This window comes from Hyperolius riggenbachi, chromosome 2 (assembly GCF_040937935.1).
Source record: "Hyperolius riggenbachi isolate aHypRig1 chromosome 2, aHypRig1.pri, whole genome shotgun sequence".
Taxonomy (NCBI): Eukaryota; Metazoa; Chordata; class Amphibia; order Anura; family Hyperoliidae; genus Hyperolius; species Hyperolius riggenbachi.
The window spans coordinates 141,211,256-141,229,602 of record NC_090647.1 but is presented as its reverse complement, the minus strand read 5'-3'; the positions used below and the strand labels follow the sequence as shown (position 1 = coordinate 141,229,602).

The following is an 18,347-nucleotide window of genomic DNA, read 5'->3' as shown; positions in this document are numbered from 1 at the left end:
AGCTATAAAAGGTTATGGTTATAGTGGAATTTACATCTGAATGCCACATTAATCCCGCTTACCAGAAGCTGCTTTGGAGCACATTTCTTTCAGGTGGCCAAGATGCTTTGTGAGATGCTTGTGGAGAGACTTTTCCCGGATGCCACGAGGGTGTAGAGCTTTTATTAAGGCTTCCAGCATGGCTGGGTCTTTTATCCACCACCAAGCTTGCTTCTTGTCTAAACACACAAAAGAAAAATGGAAAAATGCCTTTAAAGAGAACCCGAGGTGGGTTTGAAGAATGTTATCTGCATACAGAGGATGGATCTGCCTATACAGCCCAGCCTCTGTTGCTATCCCAAACCCCCCTAAGGTCCCCCTGCACTCTGCAATCCCTCATAAATCACAGCCATGCTGCTGACAAACAGCTTGTCAGAGCTGGCTGTGTTTATCTCTATATTGTCAGTCTGCTGCTCTCCCCGCCTCCTGCAGAACTCCAGTCCCCGCCTGCATCCCTTCCCTCCCTGCTGATTGGAGGGAAGGGACGGGGGCAGGGACCGGTTCTATGCAGGAGGCGGGGGAGCAGCTGAGACTGACACTACAGATGTAAACACAACACGGCTGTGATTTATGAGGGATTGCAGAGTGCAGGGGGACCTTAGGGGGGTTTGGGATAGCAACAGAGGCTGGGCTGTATAGGCAGATCCAGCCTCTGTATGCAGATAACATTCTTTAAACACACCTCGGGTTCTCTTTAACATGCTCAGAACAAGCTAAGAAAAAAATAAATCAGGAATCTAACAACACCGATTCATAATAAGGCATATCAAGAACTTTGACTTTAGCATTACAGAATTATTTGAAGGTGAAATCCTGACATAATCCTAACTTAATTAGCCCATTCGGGACTGCATGGGTTAAAACTATGTTGCACTTGTGGCTACTTCAGCCTGATGCAGCGTACTTTTAATGCCGCCAGCTCCCATGCAGGGGATGCGATAGCGTGTCATTCCCAGAGGTAAACTCAGCTGTAATGACAGTTGAGCTTTATACCACCCAAACCCAGTGATCACTGTGAGCAAATCCCAGTGATCACAAAATGAAAAATAGGCTCTGGTCTAAAGAAACTTCAACCTAAACATACTATCATGAAGTTACATTAGTTATGTTAATTGAAATGGATAGGTAATATCTCTTACCCACCCTTTTTTAAAAGACGTAGACGTCACTGGGACTCCCGATCAACCCCAAAGCGCAGCCTGGCGGCGATTGGCCAGGTTGCGCACGGGGTCTGCGGGGGGGGGGGGGGGGGGGGGACCTTTTTCGCGTCTGGTAGCGGCGGAGCGACGGCGATTGGGGCAAACACGCAGCTAGCAAAGTGCTAGCTGCGTGTTTGAAAAAAAAATCAAACTCGGCCCAGCGGGGCCTGAGCGGTGCTCTCTAGCGTCTCTGGACGAGCTCAGCTCGTCCAGAACGCTAGGGAGGTTTTTAACCTCTGTGCAGCTAAAAATTAGGCTTGGGTAAGAAAAACAAAGTTCTGATGCTGTGAAACGGTTAAAACAACACCAAGACTTTTCAGTGCTGCTGAGTAGATTTTTAGTGTGGAGGTTCATTTTAAGGGACCAGAGCCTGCCAGTCCTAAATGGGTTAAAGGAAAAACTATATTTAGCATATCTCGGCCTTCAATACTGTAAGGGCCTGTTTCCACTACACGCAGATTTGATGCAGATTGGATGCAGAAAATCTGACTAATGAATTCCTATGGGCCTGTTTCAACTAAATGTGATTATTCTGATGCAGATTTTCCCATAGGAATTCATTGGAGTCTTTTTCTGCATCCATTCTGCATCCAATCTGCATCAAATCTGCGTGTAGTGGAAAAAGGCCCTTATAGACTCCAATGAATACCTTTGGGAAAATCTGCATCAGAAAAATCGCGTTTAGTGGAAACAGGCCCATAGGCATTCATTGGAGTCAGTTTTTTTGCATCCATTCTGCATCAAATCTGCGTGTAGTGGAAACAGGCCCTAACTAACCATGGCCCATTGGGTAACTTGATGCCACTAGCTACATGCTTTTTGCTGCTGTCCTGGTCTGCAAAGGCTCGTTTCATTGCAATTCCTTTCAATTGCCATGTTATTAGCTGGTAATGGAGTGGCAATATGTTGCATTTCTTTCCATTCCCACAAGAGTAACGGCGTGGAGATTTATTGCAATCTCTTTGCCTTCCCCTTGAGCTATTGGCTGGAAATAGTACATTTTCAGCAACAATTCTGTTACAACATTTTTTTATTTTGCCTTATCTTAAAAGGACAACTGAAGTGAGAAACATATGGAGGCTGCCATATTTATTTCCTTTTATACAATACCAGTTGCCTGGCTATCCTGCTGATCTATTCGGATGCAGTAGTATCTAAATAATGCCAGAAACAAGCATGAAGCTAATCTTTCAGATCTGACAATAATGTCAAAAACACTTGATCAGGGTTTATGGCTAAAAGTATTAGAGGCAGAGGATTAGCAGGTATTGCTTAAAAGGAAATCAATATGGCAGCATCCATATCCCTCTTGCTTCAGTCGCCCTTTAAGGGAACTGAACGCTGATTTTGTTGCAGTCCCTCTCCATTCCACTGACCCATTACTTGTAATGTTAACTTTAAATGGTACCCTAGTGCTCTGAAAAATGTACCGGCGATGGGTTTAGGGGTTGGTGAGGGGAAGGGTAGCATGGGGGATGGGTGGCAGTCATGTGTAGGAAGCTCTCCTCATGCCCACCGCACCTCCTGTTCTCCTCTGTCCCCCCCCCCCATGTTTTAATGGTCCCCAAAGCTACTTCCAGGTCGGGAGGGTCAGTCAGCAGTGCACAGGTGCTCCCTGGCGGCGTGCGTCCTTGATCGCGTGCCTGCAGCTGGGAGCGCTGTGCGCATGCACACTACATAGTTGTGACATTATGCGCAGAGCACTTCCGGCCTCGAGTTCTCTTAAAGGCACGTCAGTTTATGTGATATTAACACTGAGGAGGAAGGTTTTCCTGTATCTTATGTTGAGGTTTAACAATCAGCCTTAGTGCTGACAAAGTGGGAGTGAGAGGATTCTTTAATCCAGTCTCTGTACACGTCTCAGGACCCCCGATGATCTCAGTACAGGTCTCAGGACCCCCGATGATCTCAGTACAGGTCTCAGGACCCCCGATGAACTCAGTACAGGTCTCAGGACCCCCGATAATCCCAGTGCAGGTCTCAGGACCCCCGATAATCTCAGTACATGTCTAAGATCCCCAATAATCTCAGTACATAGGATAATCTCAGTACACGACTCAGGACCCCCTGATAATCTTAGTACACGTCTCATGACCCCCCGATAATCTTAGTGCACGTCTCAGGACGCCCAATAATCTTCGTACAGGTCTCAGGACCCCCGATAATCTCCATACAGGTCTCAGGACCCCCAATGATCTCAGTACAGGTCTCAGGGCCCCCAATGATCTCAGTACAGGTCTCAGGACCCCCAATGATCTCAGTACAGGTCTCAGGACCCACAATGATCTCAGTACAGGTCTCAGGACCCTGATAATCTCCGTACAGGTCTCAGGACCCTGATAATCTCCGTACAGGTCTCAGGACCCTGATAATCTCAGTACAGGTCTCAGGACCCTGATAATCTCAGTACAGGTCTCAGGACCCTGATAATCTCAGTACAGGTCTCAGGACCCTGATAATCTCAGTACGGCTCTCAGGACCCCCCGATAATCTCAGTACAGGTCTCAGGACGCCGATGATCTCAGTACGGGTCTCAGGACCCCCAATGATCTCATTACAAGTCTCAGGGCCCTGATAATCTCAGTACAGGTCTCAGAGGACAGAATGGTAGACATTTCATTCAGAGGACAGAAACAAGTAAAAATTTACATTTACAAACATGCTTGATGCACTTTTGCATTATAACAGTAAATTATGTATCCTATAAGTGTACATTATGTACATCCTGTGTATTAATATGTACATTTTAGGAAGCTTATTTTGACACATCTTTATTCATAAAGTATCATATAAAGTAACATATACTTATTATTAAAGTATCAACTCACCATCAGGAATAGGCTTCTGTAGGAGCTGACTGTAATACCTCTGCTCTATCGCTGAGAACCGCTTTCTGGATGGTCTCCCTCTACGTCTCTCCTGTGCGGAGCTGTGTAAACCTGCCATGCCATTCCTGATAGGCTTGTTACATATTTGACAAAGCACAGAAACAGAAGGTAGTGGAGTGTCAGCGCCAGTGTGCTGCTCATCCGTCAGTCTGCTGGCCTGCAGAGTACAAAAACACAAGAGCTTCTGCATTCAGATACTGGCAATAATACACAAAACATAATCACTACTTCAACAGTCTCAACATAAACAATACAGTCAAAACACTGCTAGAAACGATACTATTATATATGCAGTGTTAGTATTTATGTGCACTTATGCCTTTTGTAATTATATAGCTCAGACATCTTGCACAGTGATTTACATAATATCTTGTCACTTCTGTCCCTGAAAGGGCTCACAAGCTACTGTATATCCTCAAATATAAGTTGACCTCGTGTATAAGTTCAGTGCAGTTTCTAGGCCAAACTGCTCCCAGGGCGAGTGTAAAAAAAATATGCCCCCCTATCCCCCCCCCCACCCCCAGTACAGGTGGTGATGCCTCTTGCTGATTCCCTCAGCCAAGTGTATTTTTCACTACCCAAGGCCTGGTTTCACCGACCGCCCCTTGTGAAACCTAAGATCCAAGTACATGGTAGACCAATATCGCCCTTCATGTTTGATCACTAGGTTGACAGTTTTGGGGAGCAAGGTCTAAGAAGGCATACTGCTGAGCTATACTTGCTACTCAATGAAGAAAGGGGCAAGTGGGAGGTACATTTGCCTGGCACATAGTGTCTGGGTATGTATGAGCACGATGGGCTTATTCCTTATTAGCCATTTAACGATTTACTAACATTGTGGGGCAACTATGCACATGCTAGATTCTCGAATAAAGATGTGTGTAAAATGGAATTGATTTATCATGTAAAAGCGGGCATCAGCTACTAATCGGGATAAAGTTCAATTTTTGGTCGGAGTTTCTCTTAAAGTACAGCCAATAACTCCTCCAGCCCCCCCCCCCCCCCCCCAAGTACAGCCCCCCAAGTGCAGCCCAGTATTCCCTCCTTCCCTTCCTTGTTAATTGTTGTGGCCGGGACTTTCAGACTTGTGTTTTCTTGGAATTTCCTGTATCAAGAAAGTGTCATCAATGGATAAATTGCTGCAAATGGGAATGTCATTAATAGTAAGCAAATCACTCATTGGGCTCAGTGTTGCTTGAGACTCGTGTACAAGTCGACCCCTAAACTCAGACCTAAATTTCTAGACTTAGTGTCGAGTATATACAGTAACTCTCACCAAAGTCAGATGTCTATCATAGTCTAAACCTATGTACAGAAGGGCAATCAGTATCGGCTGCCAGGATCAAGCTTGGTCCTTCAGGTGACACTGTAGTGCTGAAGTCCCATGGCTGCAGCTGTATAGCATCTGCACCTCTGTTTCTGTAGAAGAGGGACAGCGGTGAAGTGGACTATGGAGTAGGGGTGATCAATGAGATGCAAATATTTCAGAGTTGATGCAAATGTATGCAATTTTTTTATGCAAATATACGCAGTTTGAAAATTGATCAATCAATTTAAACCCAGGTTTAAATGGATTGGTCTATTTTGAAGCCACATGTATTCGCATAAAAAATTTCATACATTCACATTTGCATCAACTCGAAATATTTGCATCTCACTGATCATCCCTATTATGGAGCAGCCTCCTATAAACGAGGGGAGGAGGGGATTAATGGGATCATGCTACACTCGTCACTAAAGAGGAGGATGAATGTGAAAACACCGGGGCACATCCGTACACACGTTAGATTCAGGGTTGTCGAATTTCATGTCATCTAATGTGTGCGTAGGCAGCTTAAGGCCAATTCTTTGGGGCAGCAAATTAAATTATCTGTAGGTTTCTAGGATATGGAAGGAAGCTGGAGTGCCTGGAGGAAATCCACATAAACATGGGGAGAACAAACTCCATGCAGAGTTTACTATGCCATATTACAGGTAGAAGGCAGAGGTGACACAGAGGGGGACACTGGAGGCACAGAGGAGGTACAGGGGAGAGAGATGGCACAGTGTTCTGACTTAAGAACAGATTCAGGTTAAGAACGAACCTACAGTCCCCATCTCGTTCGTTAACCGGGGACTGCCTGTATAACCATTTATGTTTTTCCCCTGGCCAGTGCTATGTACACATGTGTCATGGGAGAGAGACTTAGCATTTTTTAGGTGGTGTGGTGGGGAAGGGGGGCAAATTCCAGGCGCTAGGCAGCCAATGCATCTTGTAAATAATTGACTAGCACACGGAATGCAGCTTGAAGTTGATTGCTGCTTATATAGCTACAGATTAGAGAGAATTTGCACACTTTTTGGTACCAACACAGAATTACTGCAAATACTGCACATGTCTTGTCTTTGTGGCTTTACTTTTGAAAGGCTATTAAAGTTCTTGGGCCTGGTTCACACTTAGGCACTTGTTGCTAATGTATCCGTATGGATCATTCTCACTGCAGCATTTGCTATTTACATAAATCCCAAATGTACTGCATGCAGCGCCTTTTGGACGATCACAATGTGATTCTCGCTTTGTTGAAAGGGAATTACAATGCAATTCGTGACACAAAATAGGGATCTCAAACCGCGATTTCCGTGCCACGTGAACTAGCCCTTACATAAAGCTCATTAAAATCGGGTGCCTGGAGATCTATAACGTGCTACCAGCCTCAGACAGGATGCTGGAATTTCTAGCTCTTGTGGAATACATAAATCTCAACAATACAAAATCATAGTTATCTACTTAACGAATATCAACTTTTCATGGTATTATAAAACAGTAATAGCCCTTTCCCATATAAAATATTGACACACTGTGGAGTCAAAACGTTACTAAGGGTGCGGATTGCTGCAAACTAACCATTACATGCACACATTTACATTCATGCATAAGCATTGGTAAGTGGAAATGGTGATCCACTAGTCCTTCACAGACTTCCTAGGAACTAGCAATGTGGTGTGTAATCAGTTTGGTGTGGTCCTGTGCGCACAAGTAGTACACCAGATAGGCAGCAAATGCAACAATCCTAAATGCCAGCAATGTCTCTAGAGATAAAGACTCTTCAGCTGTATAGTGCTAAGCATAAACACTCACCCATGTGGGATCTCACCACCAGCATGGGGAGGCTCTGAGGGATGGAGCTGCCTCACCTAGACCATCTCAGATCTCCACGTTCTGGTTGGAAGCTGCACTTTCTCATGCTTGCCAAAGCAGCAGTGTGTGCACGAGTACTTCCTGGTCAATTCCCTTTGGTGATGTCACCCAAGGGTAGAAGAACCAGGTTCTTATCCTATCATCACAGTGTGGCTCCCCCAAACGGGGTTTACAACGAAAATTTAGCACATGCTCCAGTATTACTTTGTGTAGAGTGTATTACCATATTTCCGGCATATAAACCGACTGGGCGTATAAGATGACCCCCCAACTTTTCCAGTTAAAATATAGAGTTTGGGATACTCTTACTCATTTGGGATACTTCTACTCGCCGGATAAGACTACCTACCCCTCTTCCAACATACACCAAATAAAAAAAACATCATATACTGGTGCTATGTATGAACAGATATTGGTGCTATACTGTATGTGGTTTCCGGGATATAACAGTATACAGGTGATTGGCTGGTTAGATTGGTCAACTCTCCCTCTCCCTAAGCAGATTGGTCAGCTCTCCCTGTCTCCAAGCAGATTTGTCAGCTCTCCCTATTTATCAGAGCGGTATGGAAGAATAGATTGTGCTGTGCCCATAAAACACGCCTCTTTTACCAGTCTGGCCCACCCACTGTAAACACGTTACCCGGTTAGCGCCAGAATCCGCTGTTGTGACGATATCTCTTGCGACACAACAGACGCTGTGTGAAAGGGCTTAAGGGCATTGATTTATAAATCATACCGATGACCTCTCACCTGTGCTGGTGGTGTCGCTGTAGCAGGGGAAGGTGGGTGGAGAAGGTGGCTTGGCTGCGGACTGTGTTTGTGAGGAGGATCAGTGCAATGAGTCCTGGGAAGTAAATTGTACAACTTGTTCTCTTTCTCATCCGTGTCTATTGCTCCAGGACATGGTCCAATCTCAAAGGCCGATGCTGTATCACTACGAGGACTGTTTTCTGGCGTCAGTACAGTGCTGTTCAGGATTGCATTCTTACAATGGGTCAACCACGAAAGTACATTTGTCTGGCCTAAGTCTTGTTGCTGTTCAAAACCAGGAGGGTTTGGTGGTAAAAGGCCATTAATGGGAACTTCCTGAGATTCACGGCACTGGCAAAATTTATATTGTTCTAAATCAGTTTTTGATTTTCGTGGACGACCACGAGAACGAGTAAAAGTAATGTAACATTTATCTTCACTTGCATCTACCGCCTCGGTTTTCACAGAAGCCATTTCTGGTAACTCAGCAGGTGGGGGATCCGGGGTCTCACCTGGAGAAAAAAATAGAAAAAAAAAAAATCAGCATTAGTCAGTTAGGCAATCAAAGCAATTAAATTAGAGCCACACTACAGACTTGGAATCCACTAGTTTCACTTTTCTAAGCCTTTTCTGAGTGCTTGTGATTTGAAAAGATCTTGCTAATGTACTGCTATGAGTGATGTGATTTTAAAAAATGTCCCATAGCATTGCATAAGCAAGAGCTTTACAAATCACTGGCACTGCTGGAGGGTTCCTAAAAAAACAAAAAGGCCTAAAAAAAAAAAAAAAAAAAAAAAACACCCGTTTTTATTTCACACCTGTGAAGTGAAAACCATTTCAGGTGACTACCTCTTGAAGCTCATCAAGAGAATGCCAAGAGTGTGCAAAGCAGTAATCAAAGCAAAAGGTGGCAGCTTTGAAGAACCTAGAATATGACATATTTTCAGTTGTTTCACACTTTTTGGTTATGTACTATACTTCAACATGTGTTAATTCATAGTTTGGATGCCTTCAGTGCGAATCTACAATGTTCATAGTCATGAAAATAAAGAAAACGCTGAATGAGAAGGTGTGTCCAAACTTATGGTCTGTACTGTATATAAAAACTGTATACTACAATTGCTTTTCAAATTATCGGCTTGTAATTAGGGAGACGCAAAACTGAAAAAAATGCACCTTTATTTCCAAATATAATATTGGCGCCATACATTGTACTAGTGAAAATTTTTAAACGTTGCAATAACCCGAGACAAATGGGCAAATAAAATGTGTGGGTTTTAGTTATGGTAGCATGTTTTATTTTGAAACTATAACAGCCGAAAACTGAGAAATAATGAATTTTTTAAACATTTTTTCGTATTATTCCCACTAAAACTGAGTTAGAATAAAATAATTCTTAGCAAAAAGTACCCCCCCCCCCCTCAACAAAGAAAGACTAATTAGTGGTGAAAAAAACAAGATATAGATTGTTTCGTTGTGATTAGTAATAAAGTTATAGGTGAATGAATGGAAGGAGCGCTGATGGGTGAAAATTGCTGTTTTTTTAAGGGGAAAACCCTTCGAGGTGAAGTGGTTAATACCCCCAAAATCCCCTGAGGAAGATTTGGGCAGCCCTTCCATGTAGAGGCCGAGCTTTGAGCTGTAGCTGTGCCTCTATTCGCGTCAATCTGCACGGATTTCCACCTCTCCCCGCCCCCTCTGTCTTCTTTCACTGAGAGGGGCGGGGGAGTGGCGGCAATCAGCGCAGATTGACGCGAATGGAGGCAGAGCTACAGCCCAAAGCTCAACCCCCCCCCCCCTTTCTGGTTTAGGAAGATGGGGGAAGCCTCTGAATATGCAGAGGCTTGCCTCTATTGATGAATACCCCCTTTGGGGCACTTTTTCCCTATAGGTGTACTTTAGCACAGAACTAGTTAGGCACAGGAACCTTTCCCAACTTTGACCCTCTAAAGTTACAGGTTCTCTTTATAACTTTAGAATATCCAGATGTTTTACAAGATTGAAATACAGACTCGCCACATTATGGCATAACATACCTGGGCTTTCGGAGTAACCCTCCACAAAGATGCCACCTATGTGTGGCAGCAGCCAGTAGAATCTGCGGTACCGATCCTGCCCCAGTGATGCACTGCGCAGCCTTTGAGAGCAAGCAAGGATTTTCTTTCGTAAGAAAGTCTGTCGCTGTGACCAAATTAAGCAGATGAAGTGAGTAACACAATAAAAAAAAAACAATATTTCAATATCAATAACAAGAAGGATGTATATTCAGAACTACCTTGGTGAGTTTCTCCATTTGTCTTTCCAGATCCAGAGTACTCGCATTAAAGGAAACTTCCTCCTATTTAAAAAAATAAATACATAAAAAAAAAATGCACAAAACATTTTATCTACCCTTCATAACTGATACAGCAGCCCTGATTTCATAAAGATGCAATCTTAATGCTCTGCACTCAAAACACATGAAGCTGGAACTCTGATAGCGATAAAGAAAAAGCAACTAGGATATAGAGGCTCTTCGTTTCCAAAACAGACTGCAGTGATTTTGTACTAAGCCAAATCACTGACATAGAACCTGAACTGAGTAAAATTATTTAAAATAAACATATGATGTAGCTGCAAATGAACATTACATACTAACCTCACCGTCAGTTCCTCTCAGAAGCTCACCATTTTCTTCTTACAGTGATCCCTTCCAGTTCTGACAATATTTTGTCAGAACTGAAATATACCAGTTGCTGTCAGTTGTATATCAGCAGCTAATCGGTTACAACTGAATGTCCAAGGTAATGTCCATGTTTCCCTATGGCTCAAGTGGGTGATGTAACAGTTTAACAGTGTGCTGACCAGAAAGCTGTTATGGGGTAATGGCCATTTTTACAATGGAGGACGGAGAATTCCATTGATCACAGTGGACAAATGGGAAGCAAAAGAGGAGAAAGATTGAGGAGTAGACTACACAGGAGGTAAGTATGACCTGTGTATGCTTATTTTGACTTAATTTTCAGTTCAGGTTCTGATCCCTACTCGATCTACAATTGTCAGCACGGAAGCGTATGCTTCATACAGGAGGGAGCCTGGTCATGGTGAACTGATCCAATACAAAATCAAGGTTGTCCATTTTGGGAACTAAAATCCTCCATTTTCACAACCTAAATGCTTTTACTGCTATTAGAGCTGCATCTTTTTGTAAGCATATGTTATGCGTACAGAGGGTTACTAGTAAGGGGCAATATGGCAAAAATTAGTCAAGTGGGATAACTCTGTTAGTATATACCTAATATTAGGAGCATCAAATACTTAGTATTTTTAAGTGTCTGCTTGAGAGGTTTTAGACAACATATGTAGTGATCATTGCCTGTCCCCCCCCCCCCCCCCTCTGCTGACTCTGCTGCAGGGGGTCAGCGAGTGCTGTGGAAGATCGTAGATAAACAAATAGCAAGATAAATTACTTGGTTCCTTCTGCGTCCAGTGCTATGATATTCCCCAGCACTCCCTGATCAGTCTACATATCCCATACAGCTTGAGAATAGAGAAAGCAGAGCATAAATCAGTTGTAATAGCACTGAGAAGGGTGAGTGCGTCACCTACCTAGAGAAGACGACGGGCTGCATCTCTGCATATGTTCTCAACAAAACCTTTCAAGCCCACATAAAAAAAAAGTAACTGAAGCTCCTAATATTAGCTACATCTTGCCAGGTTACCCTAATAGCCTCATTTTTGCCACCGCTCCCCTTTAATGATTGTTGCATGTAAATTGACCACAGCCCTCATCTTTTTTTATTTACTTTAGTTAAGTCCCAGCAGATGAGCATGGCTATCTTTATTTGCTGATTTCATAAAGCAACTCCATAGATTTACTAAGACATCTATAAAAGGGAATAATAGTGAAAGTAAGACAAACCATGAACTGGACGTAGGCCCCGTTCACACTGCACGCGCTTCCAGCCGCGTTTTTGGAAACGCGTGCAGGTGGCCGACACGCACGACATCAGACATTGCATAGACTGCAATGTCTGATGTTCACACTGCATGCGTTCCGAACCTGTGCGGTCCGGGAACGCATGCTGCACGCATTTTTTGTAAAAACGCGTGGCTGTCCCATTCACTTTTCAGTGATGGGATCAGCCACGCAACGCACACAAACGCGGATGGCGTGCGTTTGCATGCGTTGCGTTCCGCATGCGTGGCCATCCGCGTTTGTAATGTGAACGGGGCCTAATTGAAAATGGTCCGCAATATATATATTGAGGGGATCAGGGAGCCACTGTACACACACTATATTCTCACCAGAGACGGTCCCAACTGGTGTAGAAACTTTACTCTTTCCCTAAGAGCAGAGCTGACCCTGCCCATCTCTTCCCTATGCTCCACAAGAAGGAACAAAGTGAGGAGGAGAGTAGAATCAGGTGACTGCTCCAGCCGTTCCAGGTTTTGTTATCTAGGTCATTCAATTGTATTTTCCAAAGGTAATTTCTTTGGAACAGTTGCATCAAATATGAAGATTGTTTGAGCAGTGCTGCTATTTTAATAGGTGAAAAGAGCCAGAAGGTAAGCGCATAAACACAAGCATCAGTTTTGTTGAAGCAAACAACTTTCCAAACATGATCAAGTATGAACATGCTTTATTGAGGAAAACCAGACCCATGACTTACTCCTTCATCCGCAGAGGTCTTCAGCACACCAGGCTTGTCCTCTGCTAGATCTTCATCTTCCTCAGTGCCATGTGTGCTCTGCTTCTTTACACTCTCTTCTGGACTACTGATCTGACATGCTTGTGCACCCGCCTTCTTACTCAAGGCAAACTTCAGCCTGAAGGGAGAGGATCATCAGCTCAAAGTAAAATGTACTATTATCATGTAAATATTTACATTACTGTAATTTATTTTTATTGTATCGTGTGTAGCCACACACGATACAATAAAAAGATCACAATTTTAAGAATTCAATAAAAAGGATCGGTTGTACAGAAAAATTTAATTCACCTAGTTTTTTTTCGATAAAACTGGATTGGGAGTGGTGGAAACTTCTGCACAACTTTTCAGAAGATTGAATGGTATAGGATAGCTTGGCAACTTCTTGATTTATAGACCCAAGCAATTATTCCAGTTTTCAATATTTTTTTTCATAATTGGGTAAAATATTAACAGACGTGAGCTTACATTGAGACAGTCAAAAAATCTAACCAATCAGAAAAATCTATAACACTGAGCGCTTTACATATATAGTCAGAGGTGGAGCCTAACGCCTCATCATTTGGTCCTTGCAGCTACAGACGACTTGCCTTTCCAGTACAATGTGAGAAATACTTCCAAGCGCAGGGGGAAAAAAGTGAATCTCGCTGAACTACCCCACTAACCCCTATTCAGCAGGTGAGTGTAAGAATGCATTTTCTACATATCTGACCAGTGGCTGTCATTAACTTGACAAAAAAATGGTTCCCCAGCAAATATGAGGGCATAAGAACTTCCAAGTTGCAGTTTCTGGCAGGTCTAGCTGGACAAATGACTATGGACTCCTATAATAGTCCTGAGTTGATTGAACAGACAATGAAACTCAGAATTGTATTGGTGTAGCCATCAGTACTGTCTCTTCAAGCAAGTTGCTGCAGTGACTGCTGCTGGACAGATATGAAGGGAACACCTACCTGAAATCACCTCCACCCACCTTACTGAATAGTGGTGGAGTTCTTCTTTAACCACTTAAGGACCAGGCCATTTCTCCCAGATCTGTGCTGCGTGGGCTCTCCATCCCACAGCACAGATCAGGAATCAGCCAGGGCGATCAGATTTCTCCCCTTTTTTCCCCAGTAGGGGGATGTCCTGCTGATCGCCGCTGGCTATTTTCGCCTTGCGGGGGGGGGGGGGGGGGCTCCTCAAAGCCCGCTCCTCTGCAGCGTTATTCGGCCTCCCTGTCCTTCCCTCCCCTCCTTCCCCTGGGCGGTGCAGGATGGAGATCCGTCCTGCATCGCCTCTAATAGGCTTCAGTCTATCAGACTGCGGCGATCCCCAGCCAATCAGAGGCCGGGGATCGCCGATCTCCTTTACGGCGCTGCTGCGCAGCAGCGCCGTATGATGTAAACAGTGGGGATTTCTTCCCCGTGTGTTTACATTTATCCTGCGAGCCACGATCAGAGGCTCGCAGGCTGTTCACGGAGACACCCTCCGTGAATTGACATGGAAAGGCCGCTTCCATGGGAAACCACTTGCGACCTGCTGACGCCTATCGGCGTTAGGCGGTCGTTAAATGGTTAAACAGTAGGTGTTACTACATGCTTTAGCAAAGGCTAGATAAGTAATATAGGAAGAGGAAAGTTATCCACTATTAATCCAAATGGAAGAATACTGGATTAAAATGTGCACCTATGCTTGAAAATACATTTACTCAAAGTAATCTAAAAAAATTTTTATAGCTGTGAAATAAATACAAATGACAGTATGACGTTACCTTCGAAGTTTCCCCTCAATTATCCACTTATTTTTTCGATAGTTGGACATGCACTCCAAAGTTTTGTCAATTTCACTGTAAAAAAACAAAATATATGGTATGTCAACATTAACATTTTGCATTACATTCCATGGAAGGTGGCCCAGAGGGTGAGAGAGGGAAACAGAAGTGGCACACTGGAAGCAAAGGGGAGCACGGAGGAGGAACAGGGGACAGAGATTAGAATAGTGTTCCAACTTGCATACAAATTCAGGTTAAGAAAGAACCTACAGTACCTATCTCGTTCATTAACCGGGGACTACCTGTACGCTGTTCAGTACAGTTCTGCAAGAAATGTCAGAACTACACTGCTCAACAAAAATATAGGGAACACTTAACCCCCCTGCCGCGCAGGGGGAGATCTCAGCCCCTGGTGGGGCGATTTTTATGCTGTAAAGTGCTGTGCGCGCAGCCAGCACTTTGCTAGCTGCGCGCACAGCTTGATCGCCGCTGCTCTGCGGCGATAGGCCGCACGCAGCGGCGAAAGAGGGCCCCCCCCCCCCGCCAGAGCCCTGCGCTGCCCGGACCAATAAGTTCCGGGCAGCGCTATGGGCTGGATCGGGTGTGCCTGACGTCAGGACGTCGGCTGACGTCCATGACGTCATCCCGATCGTCGCCATGGCGACAGGAGAAGCCAAACAGGGGAACGCGTTATATACGCGTTCCCCTGTTTGCTATAGATGCCGGCGACGATCGCACTAGAGGGACACATGCGCCCTCTAGTGGTGTTTCATGTAGCTACCACTCTGGTAGCTTTACATGAAACAAAAATTTTTTTTTTTTAAAAAAGGATTTTTGCCAATTTGGCAAAAAAAAATTAACCGCCAGGGAGGTTAAACAACACAATGTAACTCCAAGTCAATCACATCTATGAAATCAAACTGTCCATTTAGGTAGCAACACTGATTGACAATCCATTTCACATGCTGCTGTTGTGCAAATGGAATAGACAACAAGTGGAAATTACAGGCAGCAGGACTTCTACTTCCGCCTTTGTGCAAGGAGGAACAGGAGGAGCACTGCCAGAGCCCTGCAAAATGACCTCCAGCGTACCACAAATGTGCATGTGCGCCTGCTCAAACAATCAGAAACAGACTCCATGAGGGCCAGACGTCCACAGGTGAGGGTTGTGCTTACAGCCCAACACCGTGCAGGATGTTTGGCATGTGCCAGAGAACACCAAGATTGGGAAATTCTCCACTGGCGCCGTGCTGTTCACAGATGAAAGCAGGTTCACACTGAGCACATTTGACAGACGTAACAGAGTCTGGAGACTCTGTGGAGAACGTTCTGCTGCCTGCAACATCCTACAGCATGGTTTGGCAGTGGGTCAGTAACGGTGTGGTATTTCTTTGGGGGGCCGCACAGTCCTCCATGTGCTCCCCAGAGGTAGCCAGACTGCCATTAGGTACCGAGATGAGATCCTCAGACCCCATGTGAGACCATATACTGGTGCAGTTGACCCTGCTTTCCTCCTAATGCAAGACAATGCTAGACCTCATGTGGCTGGAGTGTGTCAGCAGTTCCTGCAAGACGAAGGCATTGATGCTATGGACTGGCCCACTGTTTATTTCCACTTTAATTTTGAGTGTGACTCCAAATATAGACCTCCATGAGTTGAGGAATTTGATTTCCATTAATCATTTTTGTGAGATTTTGTTGTCAGCACATTCAACTATGTAAAGAATGAAGTATTTAATAAGAATATTTAATTCATTCATATCAAGGATGTCTTATTTTTGTGTTCCATTTTTTTGCAGCAGTGTATATAAATGCACAATATTAAATAAATCGCTCTGGGAAATAAAGTATCAGTGAAACTTTCAGAGAGAAAGAGCAGGGCCAAGAGCTTAGTTTGGTATGCAGTTTAGTAGTTTAATATGTATCAAGTGGGAAAAAGAGGGTACTTAATACTTCCTAAGTGTATGGCATCAACGAAGAGAAGAAAACCTGTTCAATCAGAGGAAATAACCAGAGTTATTGAGACATTTTACCTGATAATGCGATTGCTGGCATTAAGCTCATTGACAATAAAAGCGAGTATGGAAGCCTTGATGTGAGGAGGGTGGGCTTGGAATGGATGAGTGCGGAGACTCTCACACAGATCTATGTCCCCTCCATACGCCTCAAGGAAGATCCGCAATGCTTCAGAAACATTTTCCCTGGTCAGGCCAATTTCAGTAACCTTTTCACCTAATATTTTTAAAGACTTGAGGGAGGAAAAAAAAAAAAAAAAAGAGAGTAAGTCATTGGTCTCTTACCCAAGCCGTAAAAAAAAAAAAGGCATAAGTTGCTGTGTGTAGATACCTGACAGTATGCTGGAAGTCCAGGGTCAAACAGTGCAGCCCGCAACAGCTTCACCAACAGGTCTTGCACCTCCCCCAAGCTGTCACCTACATTGAAGAGCCCCTCCTGCAGAGTATACAGGCTTGGTACGTCCTTTGCATCGTTTAGTCCAAACACTTTCCCGTATGCATGAAGAAATTCCACAGTCGTCAGGCAATCAGAAAAGGCACAGCTGGGCAATACAAGTCCTGGGACAGGTGGAAAATCTGGCAACGGCTTAACAATAAAAATACACACAATCAAACATTTTCAGCTCCTGACGAGATGTGCAGACTAGGTTGCAAAATTAGGCCTATGAGCTACAATTACCTGATGTTCAGGTAAACACATATCTTCTGTGGGTTTTTTCAGCTCTTCCAACATAAACTGTTGACGCTTGCGCTCCTCCAGGCGACGTTGTTGTGCAAGCTGCTTCCTGTCTGGCTTGTGAACCACAGGGGCTGGAGCAGCAGCTGGAGCTTTTTGCCTTCGTCTTCTCCTGGTTTTTCTTTTCTGAGCATTCCGCTCGGCTTCTTTTGCCTTCTTCTCTGCAAGCAGCTCAGCCTCCCTTATCTTCTGCTGCTCCTCCTTTTTCTTTTCTTCTTTTTCTCGCTCTCGCTTTTCCCTTAACTAAGCAATACAACAAGGATTAAAAAAGGGGGAAAAAAAAGGTTGAACAGGAGTTAAAGCCACTGCACCAGCTTCTCTCTGCGGTTAAAGCCACTGCGCCCACTGAATGTGTGCTGTGGGATGAAGTCTGTGGATGCGAGTACAGAGAGTACAGGAGCAGGCACCTCCCCCTCCCTCCATTCAGATTCACTTAAAAAAATTTCCCTGGTGCTCAGTTTGCTTTAAATGGAAGCAAGTCCCCCAAATCTGCCTGGAGAGCTGCTCACAAAGTGGAGTATTGTGCAGGGCACAAGGCCACATGAAGAAAGCCTGAAAAACCTTGTTACTCTTACCGTTAACGGTATTTCTTCCAGTCCCTCAGGATGGCCTCAATATGAGAGATTCCGTGCCCCTCCCCCTAAGGAAACACAAGCCAATTAAAAAATACTATAAATAGCTCCACCTCTTCCCCCTATCCTCAGTTTAATGTAAGAGAAACACCCTCTAAATAACCAAGTCTAAAAAATTTACTAAAGCCAAAAACATGCATATACATATAAAGACCACTAGTAATATACACTTTCATACTTACGCTTTCCCAATAGGGCGGGAAACCCAGGCCATCCTGAGGGACTGGAAGAAATACCGTTAACGGTAAGAGTAACAAGGTTTTTCTTTCCAACGTCCCTCAGGATGGCCTCAATATGAGAGACAAGCGAGAAACTGCTTACCTCTAGGGTGGGACCACTGCCTGAAGCACTTTCCTACCGAACGTTTGATCCTGATTTGATAAAACGTCCACTCTGTAGTGCTTAATGAAGGTATTTGGAGACACCCAAGTTGCTGCCTTACAGATTTGTTCCAAGGATGCGCCTG

General features: G+C 44.3%; 1 protein-coding gene across 5 annotated transcripts in view; it reads right to left on the bottom strand.

Moving 5' to 3' along the window:
• The window catches only part of BAZ2A (bromodomain adjacent to zinc finger domain 2A), a 112,197-nt gene that overhangs the window by 9,266 nt on the left and 84,584 nt on the right, over positions 1–18,347 (bottom strand). For all 5 annotated transcript variants that reach the window (XM_068267560.1, XM_068267565.1, XM_068267562.1 and 2 more), the window contains 10 exons: positions 17,193–17,492; positions 16,845–17,099; positions 16,532–16,746; positions 14,499–14,573; positions 12,707–12,863; positions 10,330–10,392; positions 10,091–10,235; positions 8,055–8,566; positions 4,067–4,283; positions 63–218 (listed from right to left, as the gene is read on the bottom strand). In XM_068267560.1, the coding sequence (XP_068123661.1) occupies positions 63–218; positions 4,067–4,283; positions 8,055–8,566; positions 10,091–10,235; positions 10,330–10,392; positions 12,707–12,863; positions 14,499–14,573; positions 16,532–16,746; positions 16,845–17,099; positions 17,193–17,492 (2,095 nt within the window). The remainder of the gene's footprint in view (positions 1–62; positions 219–4,066; positions 4,284–8,054; positions 8,567–10,090; positions 10,236–10,329; positions 10,393–12,706; positions 12,864–14,498; positions 14,574–16,531; positions 16,747–16,844; positions 17,100–17,192; positions 17,493–18,347) is intronic.